The sequence below is a fragment of the Cyprinodon tularosa genome, unplaced genomic scaffold (genome assembly GCF_016077235.1).
Source record: "Cyprinodon tularosa strain WSP-4 unplaced genomic scaffold, ASM1607723v1 ctg520, whole genome shotgun sequence".
In the NCBI taxonomy this organism is placed as follows: domain Eukaryota; kingdom Metazoa; phylum Chordata; class Actinopteri; order Cyprinodontiformes; family Cyprinodontidae; genus Cyprinodon; species Cyprinodon tularosa.
In genome coordinates this window covers 541,539-561,492 of record NW_024039253.1, presented here as the reverse complement: position 1 = coordinate 561,492, position 19,954 = coordinate 541,539, and the positions used below count along the sequence as shown (strand labels likewise).

Here is a 19,954-nt window from a genome sequence, read left to right as displayed (position 1 = left end):
GCTGCATGCACAGTCAGTTGGTAGCAGAAATCTTTGTGCTTAACGGGTTGCTTGCTGATCAATAAGCTTAGACTGAACTTAAAAAAAATAAATAAAATCAAGATGATTCCTGCAGTTACGCTTTTTAATGGAGCAAAGATGCCCATAGTTGGTCTGGGAACCTGGAGGGTAAGACTAAACTTTTCTGTTTAACACTACATGCTTGTCTTTTTGGGTCCCGCCTTTCACAAAATGCCTCTTTTAAGGTTTCAGTGAATTAATCGGTTGTAAATTATCTGTTCATGTATTGAATCTACAGAACTCCTTGAGTAGAATCAAGCAATGCGATTGCTTCACTCACTCTGGGCTTTGCATTATTTGTGCAAGTAGCTAAATATTAACACGTTACTGCACGCTTGCTGAAGTAAATATAATATAAAGTACACATAGCACATGCTAAAAGTGTGGGTTTTATAGTTTTCCAAGTATGTTAAGTTGAAAGAAACAAACATCTAAAAGAGCTAAGATATGGGAATGATTATAACCATCTTGACATGCATGACAACTACTGCTTTACTTTAAAATTGTAATATCTCTTTTTTGTGCATTTGTGTCCCTTCAGGCTGAACCAGGGAAGGTCAGTGAGGCAGTGAAGGTGGCTATAAGCAATGGCTACAGACACATAGATGGAGCTTTTGTGTACGAGAACGAAGAAGAAGTCGGGGAAGGAATCTGCGCTATGATTGAACAAGGAGTGACAAAAAGAGAGGACTTATTCATCGTCAGTAAGGTAAGCCACATAATAGATGCTTGTTTGAGGGATAACATGGTTATACATCATTAAGTAACAACACTATATATAGAAAAAAAAGAATCTTCTCTTAAGCTTTGAATTGTTCTAGTAATTTTAATTATACTGTAGTGCTAATGTACACCATGCAAATAATTCTTCTAGAACTAGAACTGTTTAGTTTATGTCATAGATATTTCTCAACGTGCTACTATTTATCAAAACTACTATGTTTTTTTTTCAGCAGCTAATTCCTTTCTCTTCCATAATGCCTCAGAGCGCCTTTGCCCTCATTGGGAATAATCAATAAATACTAAAACCAAGTTTTTCAACTGGGAGATCAACCCTTAAGACACTGATTCCAGTATTTTTATATTACATCACATTTAAATAAACAGTATTTCCTTTTTGTTTTTTCTTTTTCTATGAATTTTGACTTTACAAAGCTCATGGGATGAGGTTTTCTGTGTTTTTGTTTTTTATTTTATGGCCATTTCCAGGCTTAGAACAAGCTATTCTTGTAACTTTAACATTACATCAAAATTTAAAGTACATCAACAGCCCAAATTTAAGAAACAACAGTAAGCACTCAATCGGGTACTATCATAAGCAACCAGTATTTTCTCAAACTTTAACATGTTTTTTCCAGCATATTTCTTAAGTATTTAAACTTTTCCAGTACAAACCAGCTCAAACAGATGGGGGATTGCAAACCACTGATCTCTATTCAATCACTCGACTGCTGATAGGCTGAAAAAACCTGAGGTCACCTGCTGCCATCTTGGTACTCCATACTCTCATGAAGTCGCTGCATAAGCCTGTAATGTAATGTAACTGCAGTAATCATGTAATCCATACATGTATATTACGTCATCAATTTAGCACATTTGGCACATCATCAGATTGTGTGTGTGTAATAATATTAATATACGACTACAGCATTATTATGCTCCATTAACACACTAATTTTGTTGTGATGAATTTGAATTTGTTATATTACATGATTTATAGACTTCATGGAGTTCATACTAAATATGCAATGTGATGCGTCTAGTTTTTATTACCTTTAATGAGAGTAATCTGCTGATGTTATGAAACAGCAATTATGTGTCAAAGTGATGACTTTATCTTTATTTCAAAAGTCTTAAGCCGCCCTGAAATTGAGAACATCATCATTCGATGCTGTAGCGCACACATTTTTTCCACTCCCGACCTAACTAAGGAGTACCAATATGGCGGCTGTAGTCTTCACAGCAAAGTGTACTACCAATGGGCTATCAGCAATCAGGTGAATAAATAGGGATTAGTGCCGCAAACACATAAGAGGGCTGTTAGTTAGCCTAATTAATCAGGTCCATTAACAAAACTCCAAACTAGTTCCTCTGTGGCTTCAAAATAAGGCTTTCGAACATAGAAAAAACCAGGAGGTCAAAGTTAAACCACATATTTTCATATCAGAGGATCATTATTATAACCAACACTAGAAACATTTTCATGCTGAAAGCAACAGCCCAACGCTAGTTATCATTCTTCCATTGATCTGACTGGAGTTTGGAACATATCTTAAGATAGGCTTCATACATAAGAGTTATATTATATTCATAGGACAAATCTATTAGTAAAATTCTGTTTATAATGGTATTCATCTCTATATTTATTCAGTAGAAACCCATGTCCTGTACTTATGGAACCATTATTTATCCTGCACTTGCTGCTATTGCACTTCTGGTTAGACCTAAACTGAATTCCGTTGTCTTGTACCTGTACCTGTGTAATGACAATAAAATTGAATCTAAAATCTAATCTAATAAACATCTTGTCTCTATTGAAGAGTTTGTCAATCATGTTTTACTTTGACCAAAACTATTGCAGTCACACAGTCTCATGATTGTTTCTGTCTAAGATATTTAATTGTGCAATCAGTTTCATTTTTGTGTCTATTGTGTTTTCCAGTTATGGTGCACCTTCCATGTCCCATCGCTGGTAAGGGGAGCATGTGAGAAAACTCTAAAAGACCTGAAACTCGACTATGTGGACCTTTACCTGATGCACCACCCAGTAGGGATGCAGGTCAGTCCATTAATTAACTTGTGTAAATTGTCTTGGCACTGATTACCTTACATTTTTGCTATTTAACTCTTGTTTTAAAGTCTACAAGTAATTTCTTTGAAATCTTAAGAACACTTAGTCATTAAATCCACAATAAAATTCTGAGTCTAATACTTGTTTTTCTCCCTCACAGCCAGGGGATAAGATCTTTCCAACAGATGAGAACAATGAAGCACTTACCGATGACAGTTCCTTCTTGGACACATGGGAGGTAATTCAAAAAAAGTCACTGAACGAACAAAACAGACTAGTTATGACTAGAAAATGGTCTGTTTTTTTACTTTTTGTTTTTAAAACTCCAATGTGTACTTTTTTTTTTTTTTTTAAGGCAATGGAAAAACTGGTGGATGATGGTTTGGTCAAAGCCATTGGCGTCTCTAACTTCAACAAAGACCAGATTGAAGCTATTCTCAACAAGCCTGGCCTCAAATACAAGCCAGCCAATAACCAGGTGGACAACTTTTTAAATATATAAAATAGTGAAATATCATGTAATATGTGGAAAATATAAAAAGTAAAGAGAATCTAGATTTATAACACTGTCTCTTTAGATTGAGTGCCACCCATATCTAACCCAAGAGAAGCTGATCAACTACTGCCACTCAAAAGGCGTCACAGTCACAGCTTACAGCCCGCTGGGCTCTCCAGACAGACCCTGGTGAGAGAATCCACCATTTGCAGAACTCACAGAAGTGGCATCAGTCAAGAAAACTAAATGAGCACAACTTGTTTCTTTTAAAAGGGCTTCCTCTGATGACCCCCGTCTTCTAGAGGATGCTACCATCTTGGCTATCGCTAAAAAGTACAACAAGACTCCAGCACAGGTAAGACAGGCACCAACAAACACAAGATCAAAAGTTCTTCTGCTCTTCTGTCAGAGACAAAAATAGGAATGTGACTTTTCAATTTTAAGAACATCATGCTTTTCAATGAGACGCCTCACATTTTACGCAAGATTATAGATTGCAGTAGTACAAACGACCCTTAGAAGTACGTGAACAAAATAAATATTGTACTCTAGGGATGCTTTGGTCAGTGGTGTACGATGAACTGAGTGAAAACATTAAAACGCTTAAGGCAGCTGATAAACATCTGAGATCACGTGGCAGAGAAACACGCACACACAAAAACAGAAAAAAAAAATGTTTGTAGTGTTTTAGGGAGAGAAAGGTTTGAAATTAAAATGCTCTTCTCATATTTCTTGTCTAGGTTCTCATGCGGTTCCACACACAGAGGAATGTGGTTGTCATTGCCAAGTCAGCAACCCCTAGTCGGATTAAGGAGAACTTCCAGGTAAAAGAAGACTTATTAATAATAAAACTGTGTGTTTCTGACTCATCATTTATCCGAGGAATTTACAGTAGGATCGGTAATCCCAGCAGTTGGGTCTACTTTTAATATCGACTGCTTCTTTTTTGTAGTTATTTGACTTTGAATTAAGCCAAGATGACATGAAGACTATCCTGGGTTTGAACAAGAACTGGAGAGGATTTCCAGCATCGTGGTGAGTGGAAATAACCAAATATATAGTCTTATATACTCTTGAAATTGTTCACCTTTTTTCATGTTACTACTAAAACCATAAATGTATTTAATAGAAAAAAATAAATATTTTTTAAACTCTGAAAACCATCTGAACACAGCACACAGGGTTAAAAAAGGGTTTCTAAAAAAACTCACCCAAGTTTTGGAAATCTCAAACAGCACCATCAGATTTCGAATGAAAATTGAAAAAGAATGGTACAACCGATCATGAAATTATACATGATGGTGGCAGCATCATGCTGCGTGAAAAGCTCCACTGTAAACATTTTTAAACTGGGGCTGATAATTATCGGATTAATCGATTATTGAAATAATAGTCAACTAATTTAAAAATCAATTAATCGTTAACTGGTCGATAGAGACTCTAAAACACGGCTTTAGCTGAGAGAGCGACCCACTTAGAGCAGTAATTATACCACAATTATAAGAAAAAAAAATGGAAACATTTTGCATTTAAGACAAAAAAAAAAAAAATTATCAAGCTCCTCTATCCATAACTCCGACAAGTTTTAGTTTCCCCTGGTTTGATTTCATCAAAGTCTTCTTTAAGGAACCTTTCGCTGATTATTAATTGATTAATTGGAAATATAATCAACAGATTAATGGATTTGCTAAATAATTGTTAGTTGCAGCCCTAATTAAAACAAATTACAAGCCACTTTATCTTTTATATCTCACAAGGTAATAATCAGTACTACAGCAATTGCAATTTAATTGACACCATCAGATCTTTAACTTTTTATTTTGATCAAATTCCACTAATTGGTGCATTCTTCAGATAATCAGAGGATGAAAAAATGTCTCAATGGAGTTTAGAGCCAGAGAGTAAATAGTTGCTGCTGGTCTTTCTTTGTAGTGTCACATCTTTTCAGCAATCCTTTGTCATCCTCTTACAGTTCATAGTGGTTTTGAGTCATGACTCTCCCAATATGGATCAGGGGCGTAACATTGAGAAATCAATTTTAACCCCTATGTCAATGTCAGCTGATCATTCACTGCATTCTGTCTGTTCAGTTTGGTTTCAATAAAGCTATTCTTCAAAGCCAAATAGGTAAAAACTAAACTCTCGAAGTATGCAAAGCTAAAATCGACACAATCCAAATACCTTGCAACTGTACTTGTGGATCAAAACAATATAAACATGTATATATAGTGACGAAAAGTGGAACGTTCTTAGAGCTTGGATAATGTGCAAAAGAAACGGTATAAAGGGATTGAAATGTCTAATGTTCCTTTTGCTTTTTACCCCAACAGGGCAGCGAAGCATAAAGACTACCCTTTCAATACAGAATACTAAACAAAATGAAGGCAGTTTAATTAATCAACCTTCAATGTGATAATTGCCCTTCTGTGGAGCCTGCAGGAAATCCTACATAAATGTGTTGGTGGATCAGTTAAAAGTAAAATATCTCTGATATCCTGATTTTGAAAGAAAATAGAAATATAAAAGGAGGTAAAGGGTTTAAATAGAGGCTGATCAAATCATGTTGATTAAACAAAATGCAACAACTAAAAGTAACCAGAATGTAAAATTTCTTTTTTGTGTTTTTTTTTATACTGACAATTGTATTTTTTCCCTGTTTACCAAATTTGTTGAGTAAAGACTCCCATTTTGAGATGTATTTTAATGTCTACGAGTCTTTTTTTTTTACTTGACAACTCAGCACCTCACAGAAATGAGACAATCAGTCCTCTTGGGCTTTCAAACAGTCAAACATTAACCTCGAGGTACATTTCTTTTACTACTACAAATAGAAAACTGCATTAACCTGTGACACATTACTTTATTGTACTGCTTCACACGGAACATTACAGGTAAAAGCTGGAGACTGATTCGCAAATATACAAGACTACAAAGCACCATACGATTCATCATAAGCTTTTAGACTGTAACATGCTCAGTTTTCCAGTGGTAAATGCTTGGAAATTAGCAAATTAGCTGCAACTCTTAAGATGCAGTTTGAAGGAGTGTATTTAAATGTGACAGGTCCTGTTAAGAAAGACCCGTCCTTTCAACAAAAAATTGATTTCGCTTGTCCACTTATTTAAAAAATAAATGTCACTCATTTTTAGAAAGAGGCACTTATTGCCCACAACTAAAATGATTCAGTAACTTAATGCCTCAATGAATGCAAGCTGTAACAGCAGAACTTAATATGCAATAGAACAAACAGACAGAAACAGAGCGGGGCAAAAGAAAACAAATCACACCCCAAACGAAAACTCTTCAGGAAACAGAGTGGGTCCAGAGAGTATGGAAGAATAACCGGACTTGGTTTCCTTTCAGAATTCAGTGTTAAATGGGTAGTCCTTGTGCTTTATACCCCTACAGAAAAAAAAAGAAGAAACCATTAACATATATTAGCAAACACCTTATTTAAAAGCCATTTTCTAACTGATTGACTTAATGATAAAGACTAATTGTACCTTTAGTAATATTTGAGACTAGCGTCAAAGTCGATGCTCTGCACATGTGCTTTTTCTCAGTTAAAATACATCAAATTGAGGTAAATTACTATTTTCATTACAATTAGTCTGTAACTGTTTAATATGAAAATTTTCAGAAGTGGGAAGGGTCTGCTGTCTTTCATAGAACCAGTTAAGAAGAATGAAGCACCACTTTTTTAATGTACCAGTGCTAAGCATTTCTCTGCAGTATATGAGAAGCTGTTATCTCCTTTTGAGTAAATCTCAGCGTTTTTGACACCTTAAATCATAAAACTTCAGGTACTTTTTCCAAGTTTGCAATGAACTGGCTGTGTTAGGGGGCTGAATAAGGCAGTTTTCTCCAAATTTGTACTCGTGAAACGTCATCAGCCTCAGCCCTAGTACTGTTCTAATTCGCAAAAACACAAGACTGAGTGCCCAAATGTTGCTCTCACTCCTTCCTCTTTACAGAGTATGCATCAGAGCAGACTTGTGCGTTTTTGACAGCTGTCCCAGCATGCAACGCGGCAGGAGCTCAGATTAAAAGTTCTCTTTTCCTATAAAAGTAAGTTTTAAAATCATTTTTAGATGAGAGCATTATACTTTTAAGCTTCACTATATGGCCCATTTGATGATTTAGTTGTAATTTCAACAAAAAGTTCTGATGTTAAGAGGTAACCGTGGCAACCAGCGTTCCTCTGAGGCTAAGCTCAGCCAGAGCTAACCTTAGCCTTACCGCTGGCTCTAAGTAGTATCCTAAGTAGTTTGTAGCAGAGATATAGACATTTTATAAAGCATAATAAGAGTTTGTTACTTTTATTTTGTTCTTCCCTATTACTAGACTTCCTCCTTAGTTTTTTGGGGATGGTTTGGGTCTGATCCAAACAGTGTAAAGAAGCCTTTTTTTATTATTTTGATAGTGATTGACTGGCAATAATTAGTAATTAATTTACAGGAACCTGTTGGATTCTGTAGATTAAAACCATTCCTACAAAACCTACAGTATATTATCTACTTTTTAGGTTTAGTTAACTCTAAAAATATCACAGCATCTGTATTTTGAATGGGTTTAATATTATGAATAGGTTAGTTTTAAATGACATTAAAATAAGATGACCATCAACATATTTTAAAACAGCCATCACTTAAGGGAAATATTAAATTAAATATTAATTTAAACCAATCTGAAAATAATCTAGAAAAAGGATAAAAAAAAAAAAAGTGTGTTTATATATTTTTTTTTTTTACCAATGCATGGGACAGGCTCTCCAGTTCCGGTTGAATCCTAATATGGTTTTCATTTCCTCCTGGGTTAGTTCAAAATCAAACACCTGATAAAAAAAAATAAATAAATAAAAAGTTTTTTTGGTTTCATTCAGCAAAAACACAAACAAACACAAACAAACTAATGAATACATAGAAAAAAGCAAAGTATATGCTGCTGAAAGGATAACCTGGAAATTCTCTTGAATGCGTTGCGGAGTGATGGACTTTGGGATCACGATCACATTTCTTTGGATGTGGAAGTGGATCAGGACCTGGACAGAAAAAAAGAAGGCAGGAAAGAGGAAGGATGTTAAGCTATGAATGTCAGAGCCAATCAAATTGAATAAATTCCACTTCTTGTCTGATTAAAGATTACTGATGCACAGAAAGAACAAATGGAGAAACTTAAATGTTTTCTGTACCTGAGCAGGAGTCTTTTTATGCTTGTCAGCGATGGCTTTAATGCTGGGATCATCCAAAAGGGAAGGGTCTTCTGGTTTAGCCCTGAAAATCATTTTTAAAAGGGTCAAATATAGCTTTTTAACAGCAATTGAAACAAAAGTACCAGAAACATGAAACAATTTAGTAACCAAGAAAAAAAATCTTTTAGTTGCTGAAGTTTAGTTGAAAAGTTTCAAAATTTCAAGGACAAGGAGGAACAAAAGTCACATGCTGAGGCTAACCAGAGGGAAATGACAAGCCAAATATCATAGATAAATATAGAAATAGAAAATCTTAGTTTAATTACAATATTATGTGATAAAAGTATTTATTATTATCGCTTCTGTCTCTTTTGAAACCACTTGCTAACATGGGTCAACATTATCATTGAATACATTATGTGCACTGAAATAACTGATTATATGTTTCTTTTCCAAATAAATTTTTTTTTTGTTCTTCTATGAAGGTTGTGTTTCACAATGAAACAATTCTGTTACATTTACAAGTTACAATTTTCTCGAGTAACATCGCATTAAGCAAACTGCAACAAAAACTCTTCGTCAAGGTTTCTCGTCATCTCTCGGCTGATAGGATTTTTTGCACATGGTTTGTTTTTCCACAACAATTGCAATTATTTGAGCACAGCTTGAACCTAAAGAGATTTATTTTACATCATTTTCATAGAAACAGTGTTTTGCTGTGTATGAAGGGGTAAACATTTGTCTAAAATTCTCACTAACTAGAGCATCCAACTCTGTCTATGTTCCCAATTGGGTTTCATCTTTAAAACATTTTCAAGGTTAGAATTTTTTACCCAACAACATTTTATAATATTTGGAGGTTTATGATGGAATTCCTAAATCATGTTTAACCCATTTTTGAATGATGGCGGAAGGGGATTGCTTTAATCTCATTTAAACAATAGTTAGAAAGAAATGGCAGCAAAAAAAAAAAAAAAAAAGTGTTTTAAAATGACTGCACAGCCCGAACCAGTTGGCTAATTTTAGCATTGCTTTTATGCAACCATGATGTCCAACATACCAGGGTCTATCAGGGGACCCAAGAGGGCTGTAAGCCGTCACTGTGATGCCCTGGGAGTGGCAGTAGTTTATAAGCTTCTCCTGGGTCAGGTATGGGTGGCACTCGACCTAAAGAAAAAAAAAAAATAGATAACATTCTGAAACAAAAGCACATGTTAGCAAGAGCTAAAGGTACAGAGCTGTGCAAACATAGGTAGTCTGGAAGACGTGCCGAGGAAAAAGGACTTATCTGCATCCTCAACATATTACATTACAACCATAAAGAGCTGCATGAAAAGGTAAAAGCGAAGTTGGAAACGTTAACAATGTGCATATTGTGAGCTAATTTCGTCTCCCGGAAACGGTCTGCAGAGGTTTCTGCCTTCATAGTTGAGCCAATCGATTTCCCCCCCCCCTACAGCTTTTCTGCAGGTGGGATGAAGAGAGGGAACGGATGGTTGCTAGTATGACGAGCTAGTTGAATGCGTAGCCCCATTTCTTCACCATGAGGCACCTACAGCACCTGTCAATGTGGTGCAAAGTGTGGCTCTGACGCTACTGGTCCTCATAGCTGCCTGCTTGGAGCAGCTCAGTTCACAGTTCAGCTGTCCGGGAGTCTGAGTCTTCGAAATGAGAAAACCCCAAGGTGTTTTGTAGATCAAAATGTTTTTTTTTTTTTTTTTTTTTTTTTTTTTTTTTTTTTTTACTATGGACATGGCATACCCATATCTTGAAAGTAGGACAGCAGCTGACACAAAATGAATTAATTTAATATAATCTGGAGTAAGGCTTTTACATAAAAAAGTAGAAAAAATTGAAGCAATACTTTCTGGATGCACTGAATCTATTCATATAGAGCTACAGATATCTTAATATTAGATACTTATTGCAGCTTTTTCTAACAATGCCTAACCATATTCTGCAGTATACAAAACATTTTGTATTTCGTGCAAAACAATTTGTTTTGGACTCAGGTGAATGAAGTCCATAGGTTTACTGTGTTTTCTAAAAGGTTTGTTGCAAACCAATCTTGCCGTTTAGAACTTTGAACAAAAGTCGTCTTCATACCACTCTCCCAGAAAGGTTAGATGTTTAGATAAAGGCTGCACAACTTTCCTCCTTTGAACTGGTGTTATATTGCAATTTGCTGCACTGGATTTTATGGATCATCATCGATGTAAAGAGGGTTGAACATAGGAGACACCTTATTTCTAAGAAAACTCAATAAAGCCAGTCAATTTATTATTTCCTTTTCACTGAAAACGAACTGCCTTGTCTTGGTCTATTATGTAGAATAGCCATAAAATACATTTCTGATAGTGGCAAAATGTAGACAAGTTTTAAGAATATAACACATGGATTCATTGTATCTAAAGTAGCACAGAGGACCTTTTGTCTGGTATAAATCAGGACGAAAGTCAGATGAAGTAAAAAGGGACCCTTTAATCTTATAAGAAAGCACAAGCAGGACAGTGATTGTGAACAATGGCTCTCAAGAAGCACAAAAACATAAGGTCACCTCAGCTAAATGGTGGAGCCTGAGGGTAAGCTGCTGTTGTACATTAAAAATTAGCAGGAGATTTATTTCTTTGAGAAGATTAGAAAAGACAGATACTGCATTTACTCGGATCCCTTCGGAGAGAAACAAACTGGACATGTTAGCCTTTGTTTGAGCATCTGGTGCAACATCATCTCCCAATGTTTGCTGACTGTTAATGAAGAGGCTAAGTTAAAGGCAAGCTCACCTGGTTGTTGGCAGGTTTATACTTCAGGCCTGGCTTGTTAAGGATGGCTTCGATTTGGTCCTTGTTGAAGTTGGAAATGCCAATAGCTTTGACCAAACCAGCATCGACCAGCTCTTCCATCCCCTTTAGCATAAATAACAGGAGAAAATACAAAATAAATACTTGTTTTATTATAAATGACAGTACAAAGCCATATATTGTTCCAAAAAAAAAAAAAAAAAAGCAGTACAGTGAACCCTCGTTTTTCGCGGGGTTTACGTTCCCAAAAGAACAGTAACCTTTACTGTTTTTACAAGTATTATCCTGGTTATACCCCTTGTCCTTAATGATTGCTTTAAATGTATTGTTCACAAACGCTTCTGATCCGGCGGTATTCACAGAGGCGGTCTCTCCGTGCAGAGAAACATTTGTTTTAAATTTGAAATCAGCCCTTGCTGGCATTAAATGCACTCAGGGCTGCGTTAACAACACCCGATGGTTCGGTATCTGCATCCTCCTCCACTCCCCTGTCATGTCGCTGTCAGTTTGATGCAGTGTTCTAGCTTTTGTGCAGGTAACGTTCGTATCCAGCGTAATGTTCTTTTTTATGCAGTCATTAATCCACAAAGCTAATGCAGACTCCACCCGTACCACGATCTTGTTGCGGACAATTGCAACCCTTTTTGCATCCTTAATAAAACTTGCTGCTGTCGAACGGAAGATTAATTAATTCCGTAATAGCGAACTACAATTGCATAGCTTCTACCCTCCTTTAGCATGTCCAGAAGTTTAGCTTTTTCCGCTATAGTTAGCAACTTCCTCTGCCTTTTGGGTCCGAAAATTTGCTCAATTAAATTTTGTAAGCTGTTTTCGTAGATGTATATTAAAATATCAAACTGTAAAGTTATTGACACCCAGTTAGAGAAGAAGTGTGGAGAAAACAATGCACAATACAAATCCATATGCTAGCATTATAATAAGCTTGTTTTTTTTATTTTTTTATTAGGAATGTTGGTTTTAAAATCAAACTTGCTCAAATTAAGGACTTTTTTAAAATAAATTTAACTTTGTTTATTCGTATTCTGGTTCCTGCTCTTCTCCAGACCAAAGGGCCACTCCTAGGAGCAGGACCATCTCTAAGTAAACGGTCATATTAAAACACGCACAGCTCTTTTTTTTTTACTCAAATTGGTTTCATACCTTCTCTTGAAATGCAATATTAGTCTATTTGGGATGTGATGTTTGCCTTTATCCAACCACATTATGTGTTACCAGCTTACCTCCCACGTCTCCAGGAAGTGAGTGTTATCGGTGATGGTCTCTCCATTACTATCCAGGGGAAAAAGATCGCCACCAGACTGTATAATGAAGAAAAAAAATATTTAGCAACTTTTAGAGAAACTTTTCTATGGATCAGTTAGTGTTAATGAACCTACAATGAATTCATGCTTATAGAGATGTAGCATTCACATGTAAACATTTTTTTTTTTACCTTAAAGCCCATGGGCCAGTGAACAAGATAAAGGTCTAGGTAGTCCAGTTTAAGATCACTAAGTGTTTTCTCACAGGCCTTTCTCACAAGGGACTTCTCATGGAAAGTGCACCACAGCTAAAAACAAATACATGTAGAGATCAGCAACATTTACTGTGCATCCAAGTCTTTGTGGCTACGTTCACACTGCAGGCCTTGATGCTCAATACCGATTTTTTTGCGTTCCCATTCAGATTTCCAAATATATGCAACTTGTATGTGATCTCCTGTCTGAACTGCAGTCAAAGACGCAAGTGTCCTGCATGCGCAATAGGGGGCGCAATGACGTCACAGGTCAGCGTGCTCTGTGTTTACGGATGTTAACATGGATGGTAGTGCTGGAGCGCATCTAGTGATCTTTCCCAACCACAAAAACACAATCTTCTCAAGATGGTTAAACATAAATACTGCTCTCCGCATCATCGTCCACCATGGTTGTTGTTTTTCTTGCCACTTTTTCATAGCAAGACCCAGAATAGTGACCTTTGTCGGGTATTAATGCATTCAGGTCGGATGAATGCGACCTGACTGTTCAGACACAGGTCGCATTTGAAAAGATCAGATTTGTATCGGATTCAGGACCACAGAGCCAAGTGATCTGGGTCACACTGGGAAAAAAAACAAAAAAAAACGGATCTGTTTTGTTCAGACAGTCATGAAAAGACCAGATACAGGTCGGATATGTGCAAAAACATCGACTTTGGATCACTTCAGGCTGCAGTGTGAACATAGCCTTAGTAGCAGATATCAAACTACTTGCAATGAAATCTTACCTTGCTGACTATAAAGAGATCCTCTCTTTTGACCACGCCCTCTTTGATCATGGCATTGACCCCTTCGCCCACCTCCGCCTCGTTTTGGTAGACGAACGCCCCGTCGATGTGCCTGTAACCAGCTGCAATGGCTGCTTTCACGGCCTCTGTGACCTTGCCGGGTGGAGACTATCATGAAAAAAATAAATATAAACAACTGGTAGACACAAGTTCCCCCCCCACTATTTTTTGACTGTGATTCATAATTTAGACCCATTTAACCCTTTAAAATATGTTTTTCTAACTCAAAACATGAAAAAAAAAACATATGAAACCTGCAAAAATGACAAACTAGACAAAAGAAGAAGGAAAAACAATAAATGGACCAATAGTTGGTAATATAAATGCATAGAAAAACAGCTAAATGGAGCAATGGATGGTAGAGAAAATAATTCATATGGATGAATAGGGGAAGGATTGATGAATGGATAGTAGGATTGTAGGATGAAAAGAAAAAAAATAGACTAAAGGATGATAAAAAAATGTACAAGATTATTTACACCAAGGGAAACAAGATCAAGTACAGAAATCCTGACATTTTTTTTATTTCTACTCCTTTTCCTCATACCAGAACTGGATTGTCTGGCTGTGATCCTTCAAACTAGTCATGTGTTGTTTCTAAAACCAGCAGATTGTTTTAATTCAGGCTTTTTAACTGTTAGAAAGAGGAAACGGGCTCATGATCGCCTTTTCTTTTAATGCAGTCTGGATCAAAATAGCTGTGATTTTGCACAGTCGCAGTTAACAACTTTTAACTTTTCTTACAGTTTTACTTTCAGATTTTGCACATGGCCTGCATGGAGTCAATATTAGCCACGGTCAGTGCAAGACAATTCATCAAGATGCGCTCTATAAAAGCAAAAATAATCACAAATATGCAGTAAAAATACACTTTAAACACTTAATATGTTTAAAAACACATTCAACTTAAGTAAAACAAACTTTTTTGTTTTGCCTTGTGCGGTGAATTATCTTCGTTATACTCAGCTAGCTTACTAAAACCAGGTAAACGTTTGGCTAAAGCAGATGCAAGTTATTTATTTAGTGAAAAATAAACTTACCTTCCATGTGCCCAGTCCCAGAATGGGCATTTGAGCGCCTGAGTTGAGCTTCACTGTAGTTGCCATTGTAGCAGACGTCGAAGGACAGATCCTGAATGTGAGCGTTAGAGCAGAGCAGAGAGCTAAATGCGAGCATCGGAGATCGATTATTAATGCCTGTTGGGAGACTTCATTGGAGCTGAGCCCCGCCACGCGCTGCTGTCACTCTATTTACAGGTGCTGGTCATAAAATTAGAATATCATGAAAAAGTAGATTGATTTCAGTAATTCCATTTAAAAAGTGAAACTTGTATATTATATTCATACATTACATACAAACTCATATATTTCAGATGTTTATTTTGTTTAATTTTGATGATTACAAATGACAACAAATGAAAATCTCAAATTCATCATATCAGAAAATTAGAATATTACTGAAGACCAATAAAAACAAAGGATTTATAGAAATGTTGGCCAACTGAAAAGTATGAACATGAAAAGTATGAGCATGTACAGCACTCAGTATTTAGTTGGGCCTCCTTTGGCCTGTATTACTGCAGCAATGCGGCGTGGCATGGAGTCGATCAGTCTGTGGCACTGCTCAGGTGTTATGATAGCCCAGGTTGCTCTAATAGTGGCTTTTAGCTCTTCTGAATTGTTGGGTCTGGTGTATTGCATCTTCTTCTTCACAATACCCCATAGATTTTCTATGGGGTTAAGGTCAGGAGAGTTTGCTGGCCAATTAAGAACAGGGATACCATGGTCCTTCAACCAGGTACTGGTAGCTTTGGCACTGTGTGCAGGTGCCAAGTCCTGTTGGAAAATGAAATCTGCATCTCCAAAAAGTTGGTCAGCTGCAGGAAGCATGAAGTGCTCTAAAACTTCCTGGTATGTGGCTGCGTTGACCCTGGACCTCAGAAAACACAATGGACCAACACCAGCAGATGACATGGCACCCCAAACCATCACTGACTGTGGAAACTTTACACTGGACTTCAAGCAACGTGGATGAAGTGCCTCTCTTCTTTTCCTCCAGACTCTGGGACCTTGATTTCCAAAGGAAATGCAAAATTTACTTTCATCAGAGAACATGACTTTGGACCACTCACCAGCAGTCCAGTCCTGTTTCTCTTTAGCCCAGGCAAGACGCTTCTGACGCTGTCTGTGGTTCAAGAGTGGCTTGACACAAGGAATGCGACAGCAGAAACCCATGTCTTTCATACGTCTGTGTGTGGTGGTTCTTGAAGCACTCACTCCAGCTGCAGTCCACTCTTTGTGAATCTCCCCCACATTTTTGAATGGGTTTTGTTTCACAATCCTCTCCAGGGTGCGGTTATCTCTCTTGCTTGTACACTTTTTTCGACCACATCTTTTCCTTCCCTTCGCCTCTCTATTAATGTGCTTGGACACTGAGCTCTGTGAACAGCCAGCCTCTTTAGCGATGACCTTTTGTGTCTTGCCCTCCTTGTGCAAGGTGTCGATGGTCGTCTTTTGGACAACTGTCAAGTCAGCAGTCTTCCCCATGATTGTGTAGCCTATACAACTAGACTGAAAGACCATTTAAAGGCTTTTGCAGGTGGTTTGAGTTAATTAGCTGATTAGAGTGTGGCACCAGGGGCCATCAATTTTGAACCTTTTCACAATATTCTAATTTTCTGATATGATGAATTTGAGATTTTCATTTGTTGTCATTTGTAATCATCAAAATTAAACAAAATAAACATCTGAAATATATGAGTTTGTATGTAATGTATGAATATAATATACAAGTTTCACTTTTTAAATGGAATTACTGAAATCAATCTACTTTTTCATGATATTCTAATTTTATGACCAGCACCTGTATTATTAGTTAGCGGGAATAGAAATGTGGAGGACCAATCCTGCCGTAATTAAAAATAAATACAGAAATAAATAAATGTTCCAAAAATGAATAAGCATACAATTCTTTCTCCCCCAAAATGCAATAAACAAATAAATGTAGGTACAAATTAAATTATATAGTGAGACATAAATATATATTCCTCTTTTAATTAGCTTATTTGTTTATTTGCCTTTGTAATAATTACCTTTATTTATTTATTGCCCGTTATATTCTTCAACTCTATTTATTACTTATTATTACTTACTATTTATTATATTTAATCATTATATTAAAAAAATAAATAAAAAAGGGGAAAAAAATGTTCGAACTGTAAATGTACAGTCATATATATATATATATATTTTATTTATTATACTTTTTTGCTATTTTTCCAAGGCTGTACTTTAAAATTGTCCAGAGAGAGCTGATCAAAATTTATTTTTGTTATACACAATGACAAATAAAATCTGTCTACGTCTACTTATTTCTTTATGTGCATGTTATAATATTTTTTGTCTGGTTTATTCTTTCCTTTGTAAATTTTTACCCTCTTTATTTCTTCCATAGTATTTGTTTGTGCCTGTCGTATTTACATTTCTTTATGCATTTCTGCCTCATTATGCAAATGAGGATGTCAGTGGGCTAGGACATTTAGCAACATTTAGCAACTGTTAGGACATTTAGCAACTGTTTTTGAAAACAATGCTAATATTTGGGTTTCTGAAAAGGCGGCTGCGGCTGCTGACTGGACCAAGCGGGCATTCGAACCGAGCAATCAGCTCCGGGTCTGGTCCGGGCAGGATTGGTCTTCCATATGGGGAAAAGTAGCCTCTATAAATAATCAGAACACACAATGAAATAGGTATTTTATTTTGTCTTTATAATTGTATTGATGTTACAGAACTACTTCAAATCTACAACCTTACTGACAGTATGAGAGCTTTAAGGTCATTACAGATACATAAAAAAAATATTAAATAAATAAACTTGTATTAAAGGACAAAGACAAAGACAGTATCTGTAAATAGGTTATTTATATATATATATATAAAAAATCAAAATTATCCACACCATCCACTCAGATATGGAAGCATATTACTTTCAGATGTCATCCATTAAATGTCAAATTGACTATAAATCACTACTACTCTGTTGTCTTAAGGCCTTTAAAAATAGTTTCCTGTAGAATTGATTTGAAATTGTTATATTATATTAGAATTTATGAATGTCTGTTTAAGCATTCATCCATCCGTCAATCTCCTGCCGCTTGTCAGTGGGGGTCAAAGGTGGTTGGTGCCTTTTTTTAAGCAGTCTATGTGCAGAAGGTTGGGTACAGTGGTGATTCTATACCAAATTTACTGAGGGGGGGCCAGTGTTCTTTTCATTGGGGAATGTAACAAAATAAAAAATGGGACAATAGCACATAATTTAGTTTAAGTGAGCCAAAAAACAAAGGTTGCAGACCCCTGATCTAGAGTAACATATGAAAACTGTGATCTTATCTTAATACGTCTGAGACTTAAAGATACACTGCTTAATTTCTCCATTATTGTTGAAATAGACTGATATGATGAAACATTAAAATGATCCAAGAGGCTGAGCAATTATAATCTCCTGTGTTAAAAAGTAAAACAAGAAAAAGATTTAGTATAGTATAGTATAGTATAGTATAGTATAGTATAGTATAGTATAGTATAGTATAGTATAGTATAGTATAGTATAGTATAGCATAGTAATGTATAGTAGTCAATGTCCCTATTGGCCCCTATCTAGAACCGAGCATTGTTGGGTACACCCTGGACAGGTCACCAGCCCATTGCAGGGCAACACATTGATATACAACTATATACACCATCAGCAATATATAGTAACACATCAATCTTTCACTCATCTGTTTGCACTGTAGGAGAAATCCATGCAGAAAGTGCCTATAGGGCCTAGACCTGGAATCAACCATAGTTTCTTTAAGGGAGCGGGGCTACAGACAGCTTGGTTTTGGATTTTTTTCTGTGATTAAAATGTGGTAGAACTGCAAACCTATCAAGTCAAGGTTGTCGATATTAAAATGCGGAGGAAAAAGTTAATAATTCACAGAACAAACAAGATAACCATGAGGATATTGGAGGAGCTGCAGAGATCTACATGTCAGGTGAGGGAAATTAATGATAGGAAAGTTATTTGCTGTATAGCTTACGTATTGGGCTTGTATGGAAGAGTATTATTTGTTTTTCCATGTAATTAAACACCTCCGGAACAAGCAGTTGCCCTCTAACAGAGGGTGGAGGAGTGATACTCTTAAGCAGAATGTCCTACGTAATTTGATATTGTAAATACAGGTGCTGGTCATAAAATTAGAATATCATGAAAAAGTAGATTGATTTCAGTAATTCCATTTAAAAAGTGAAACTTGTATATTATATTCATACATTACATACAAACTCATATATTTCAGATGTTTATTTTGTTTAATTTTGATGATTACAAATGACAACAAATGAAAATCTCAAATTCATCATATCAGAAAATTAGAATATTACTGAAGACCAATAAAAACAAAGGATTTATAGAAATGTTGGCCAACTGAAAAGTATGAACATGAAAAGTATGAGCATGTACAGCACTCAGTATTTAGTTGGGCCTCCTTTGGCCTGTATTACTGCAGCAATGCGGCGTGGCATGGAGTCGATCAGTCTGTGGCACTGCTCAGGTGTTATGATAGCCCAGGTTGCTCTAATAGTGGCTTTTAGCTCTTCTGAATTGTTGGGTCTGGTGTATTGCATCTTCTTCTTCACAATACCCCATAGATTTTCTATGGGGTTAAGGTCAGGAGAGTTTGCTGGCCAATTAAGAACAGGGATACCATGGTCCTTCAACCAGGTACTGGTAGCTTTGGCACTGTGTGCAGGTGCCAAGTCCTGTTGGAAAATGAAATCTGCATCTCCAAAAAGTTGGTCAGCTGCAGGAAGCATGAAGTGCTCTAAAACTTCCTGGTATGTGGCTGCGTTGACCCTGGACCTCAGAAAACACAATGGACCAACACCAGCAGATGACATGGCACCCCAAACCATCACTGACTGTGGAAACTTTACACTGGACTTCAAGCAACGTGGATGAAGTGCCTCTCTTCTTTTCCTCCAGACTCTGGGACCTTGATTTCCAAAGGAAATGCAAAATTTACTTTCATCAGAGAACATGACTTTGGACCACTCACCAGCAGTCCAGTCCTGTTTCTCTTTAGCCCAGGCAAGACGCTTCTGACGCTGTCTGTGGTTCAAGAGTGGCTTGACACAAGGAATGCGACAGCAGAAACCCATGTCTTTCATACGTCTGTGTGTGGTGGTTCTTGAAGCACTCACTCCAGCTGCAGTCCACTCTTTGTGAATCTCCCCCACATTTTTGAATGG

The 19,954-nt window shown here is 36.5% G+C and overlaps 2 protein-coding genes across 2 annotated transcripts; one reads left to right on the top strand and one right to left on the bottom strand.

Annotated features, from left to right (window-relative positions):
• Window positions 1–5: 5 nt before the first annotated feature.
• LOC119795743 (aldo-keto reductase family 1 member B1-like) lies at window positions 6–6,045 on the top strand. The gene is made up of 10 exons (XM_038303927.1): window positions 6–168; window positions 602–769; window positions 2,723–2,839; window positions 3,012–3,089; window positions 3,207–3,329; window positions 3,430–3,536; window positions 3,621–3,702; window positions 4,088–4,171; window positions 4,300–4,382; window positions 5,678–6,045. The coding sequence occupies exons 1-10, from the start codon at window positions 103–105 to the stop codon at window positions 5,718–5,720; spliced, it is 951 nt and encodes a 316-aa protein (XP_038159855.1). The 5' UTR covers window positions 6–102; the 3' UTR covers window positions 5,721–6,045.
• A 142-nt stretch (window positions 6,046–6,187) lies between these two features.
• LOC119795742 (aldo-keto reductase family 1 member B1-like) lies at window positions 6,188–14,863 on the bottom strand. The gene is made up of 10 exons (XM_038303926.1): window positions 14,705–14,863; window positions 13,605–13,772; window positions 12,793–12,909; window positions 12,581–12,658; window positions 11,322–11,444; window positions 9,599–9,705; window positions 8,539–8,620; window positions 8,305–8,388; window positions 8,099–8,181; window positions 6,188–6,749 (listed from the first exon to the last, which is right to left on the bottom strand). Exons 1-10 carry the CDS (start codon window positions 14,768–14,770, stop codon window positions 6,707–6,709), a joined length of 951 nt encoding a protein of 316 aa, XP_038159854.1. The 5' UTR covers window positions 14,771–14,863; the 3' UTR covers window positions 6,188–6,706.
• Between the last annotated feature and the right edge of the window lie 5,091 nt (window positions 14,864–19,954).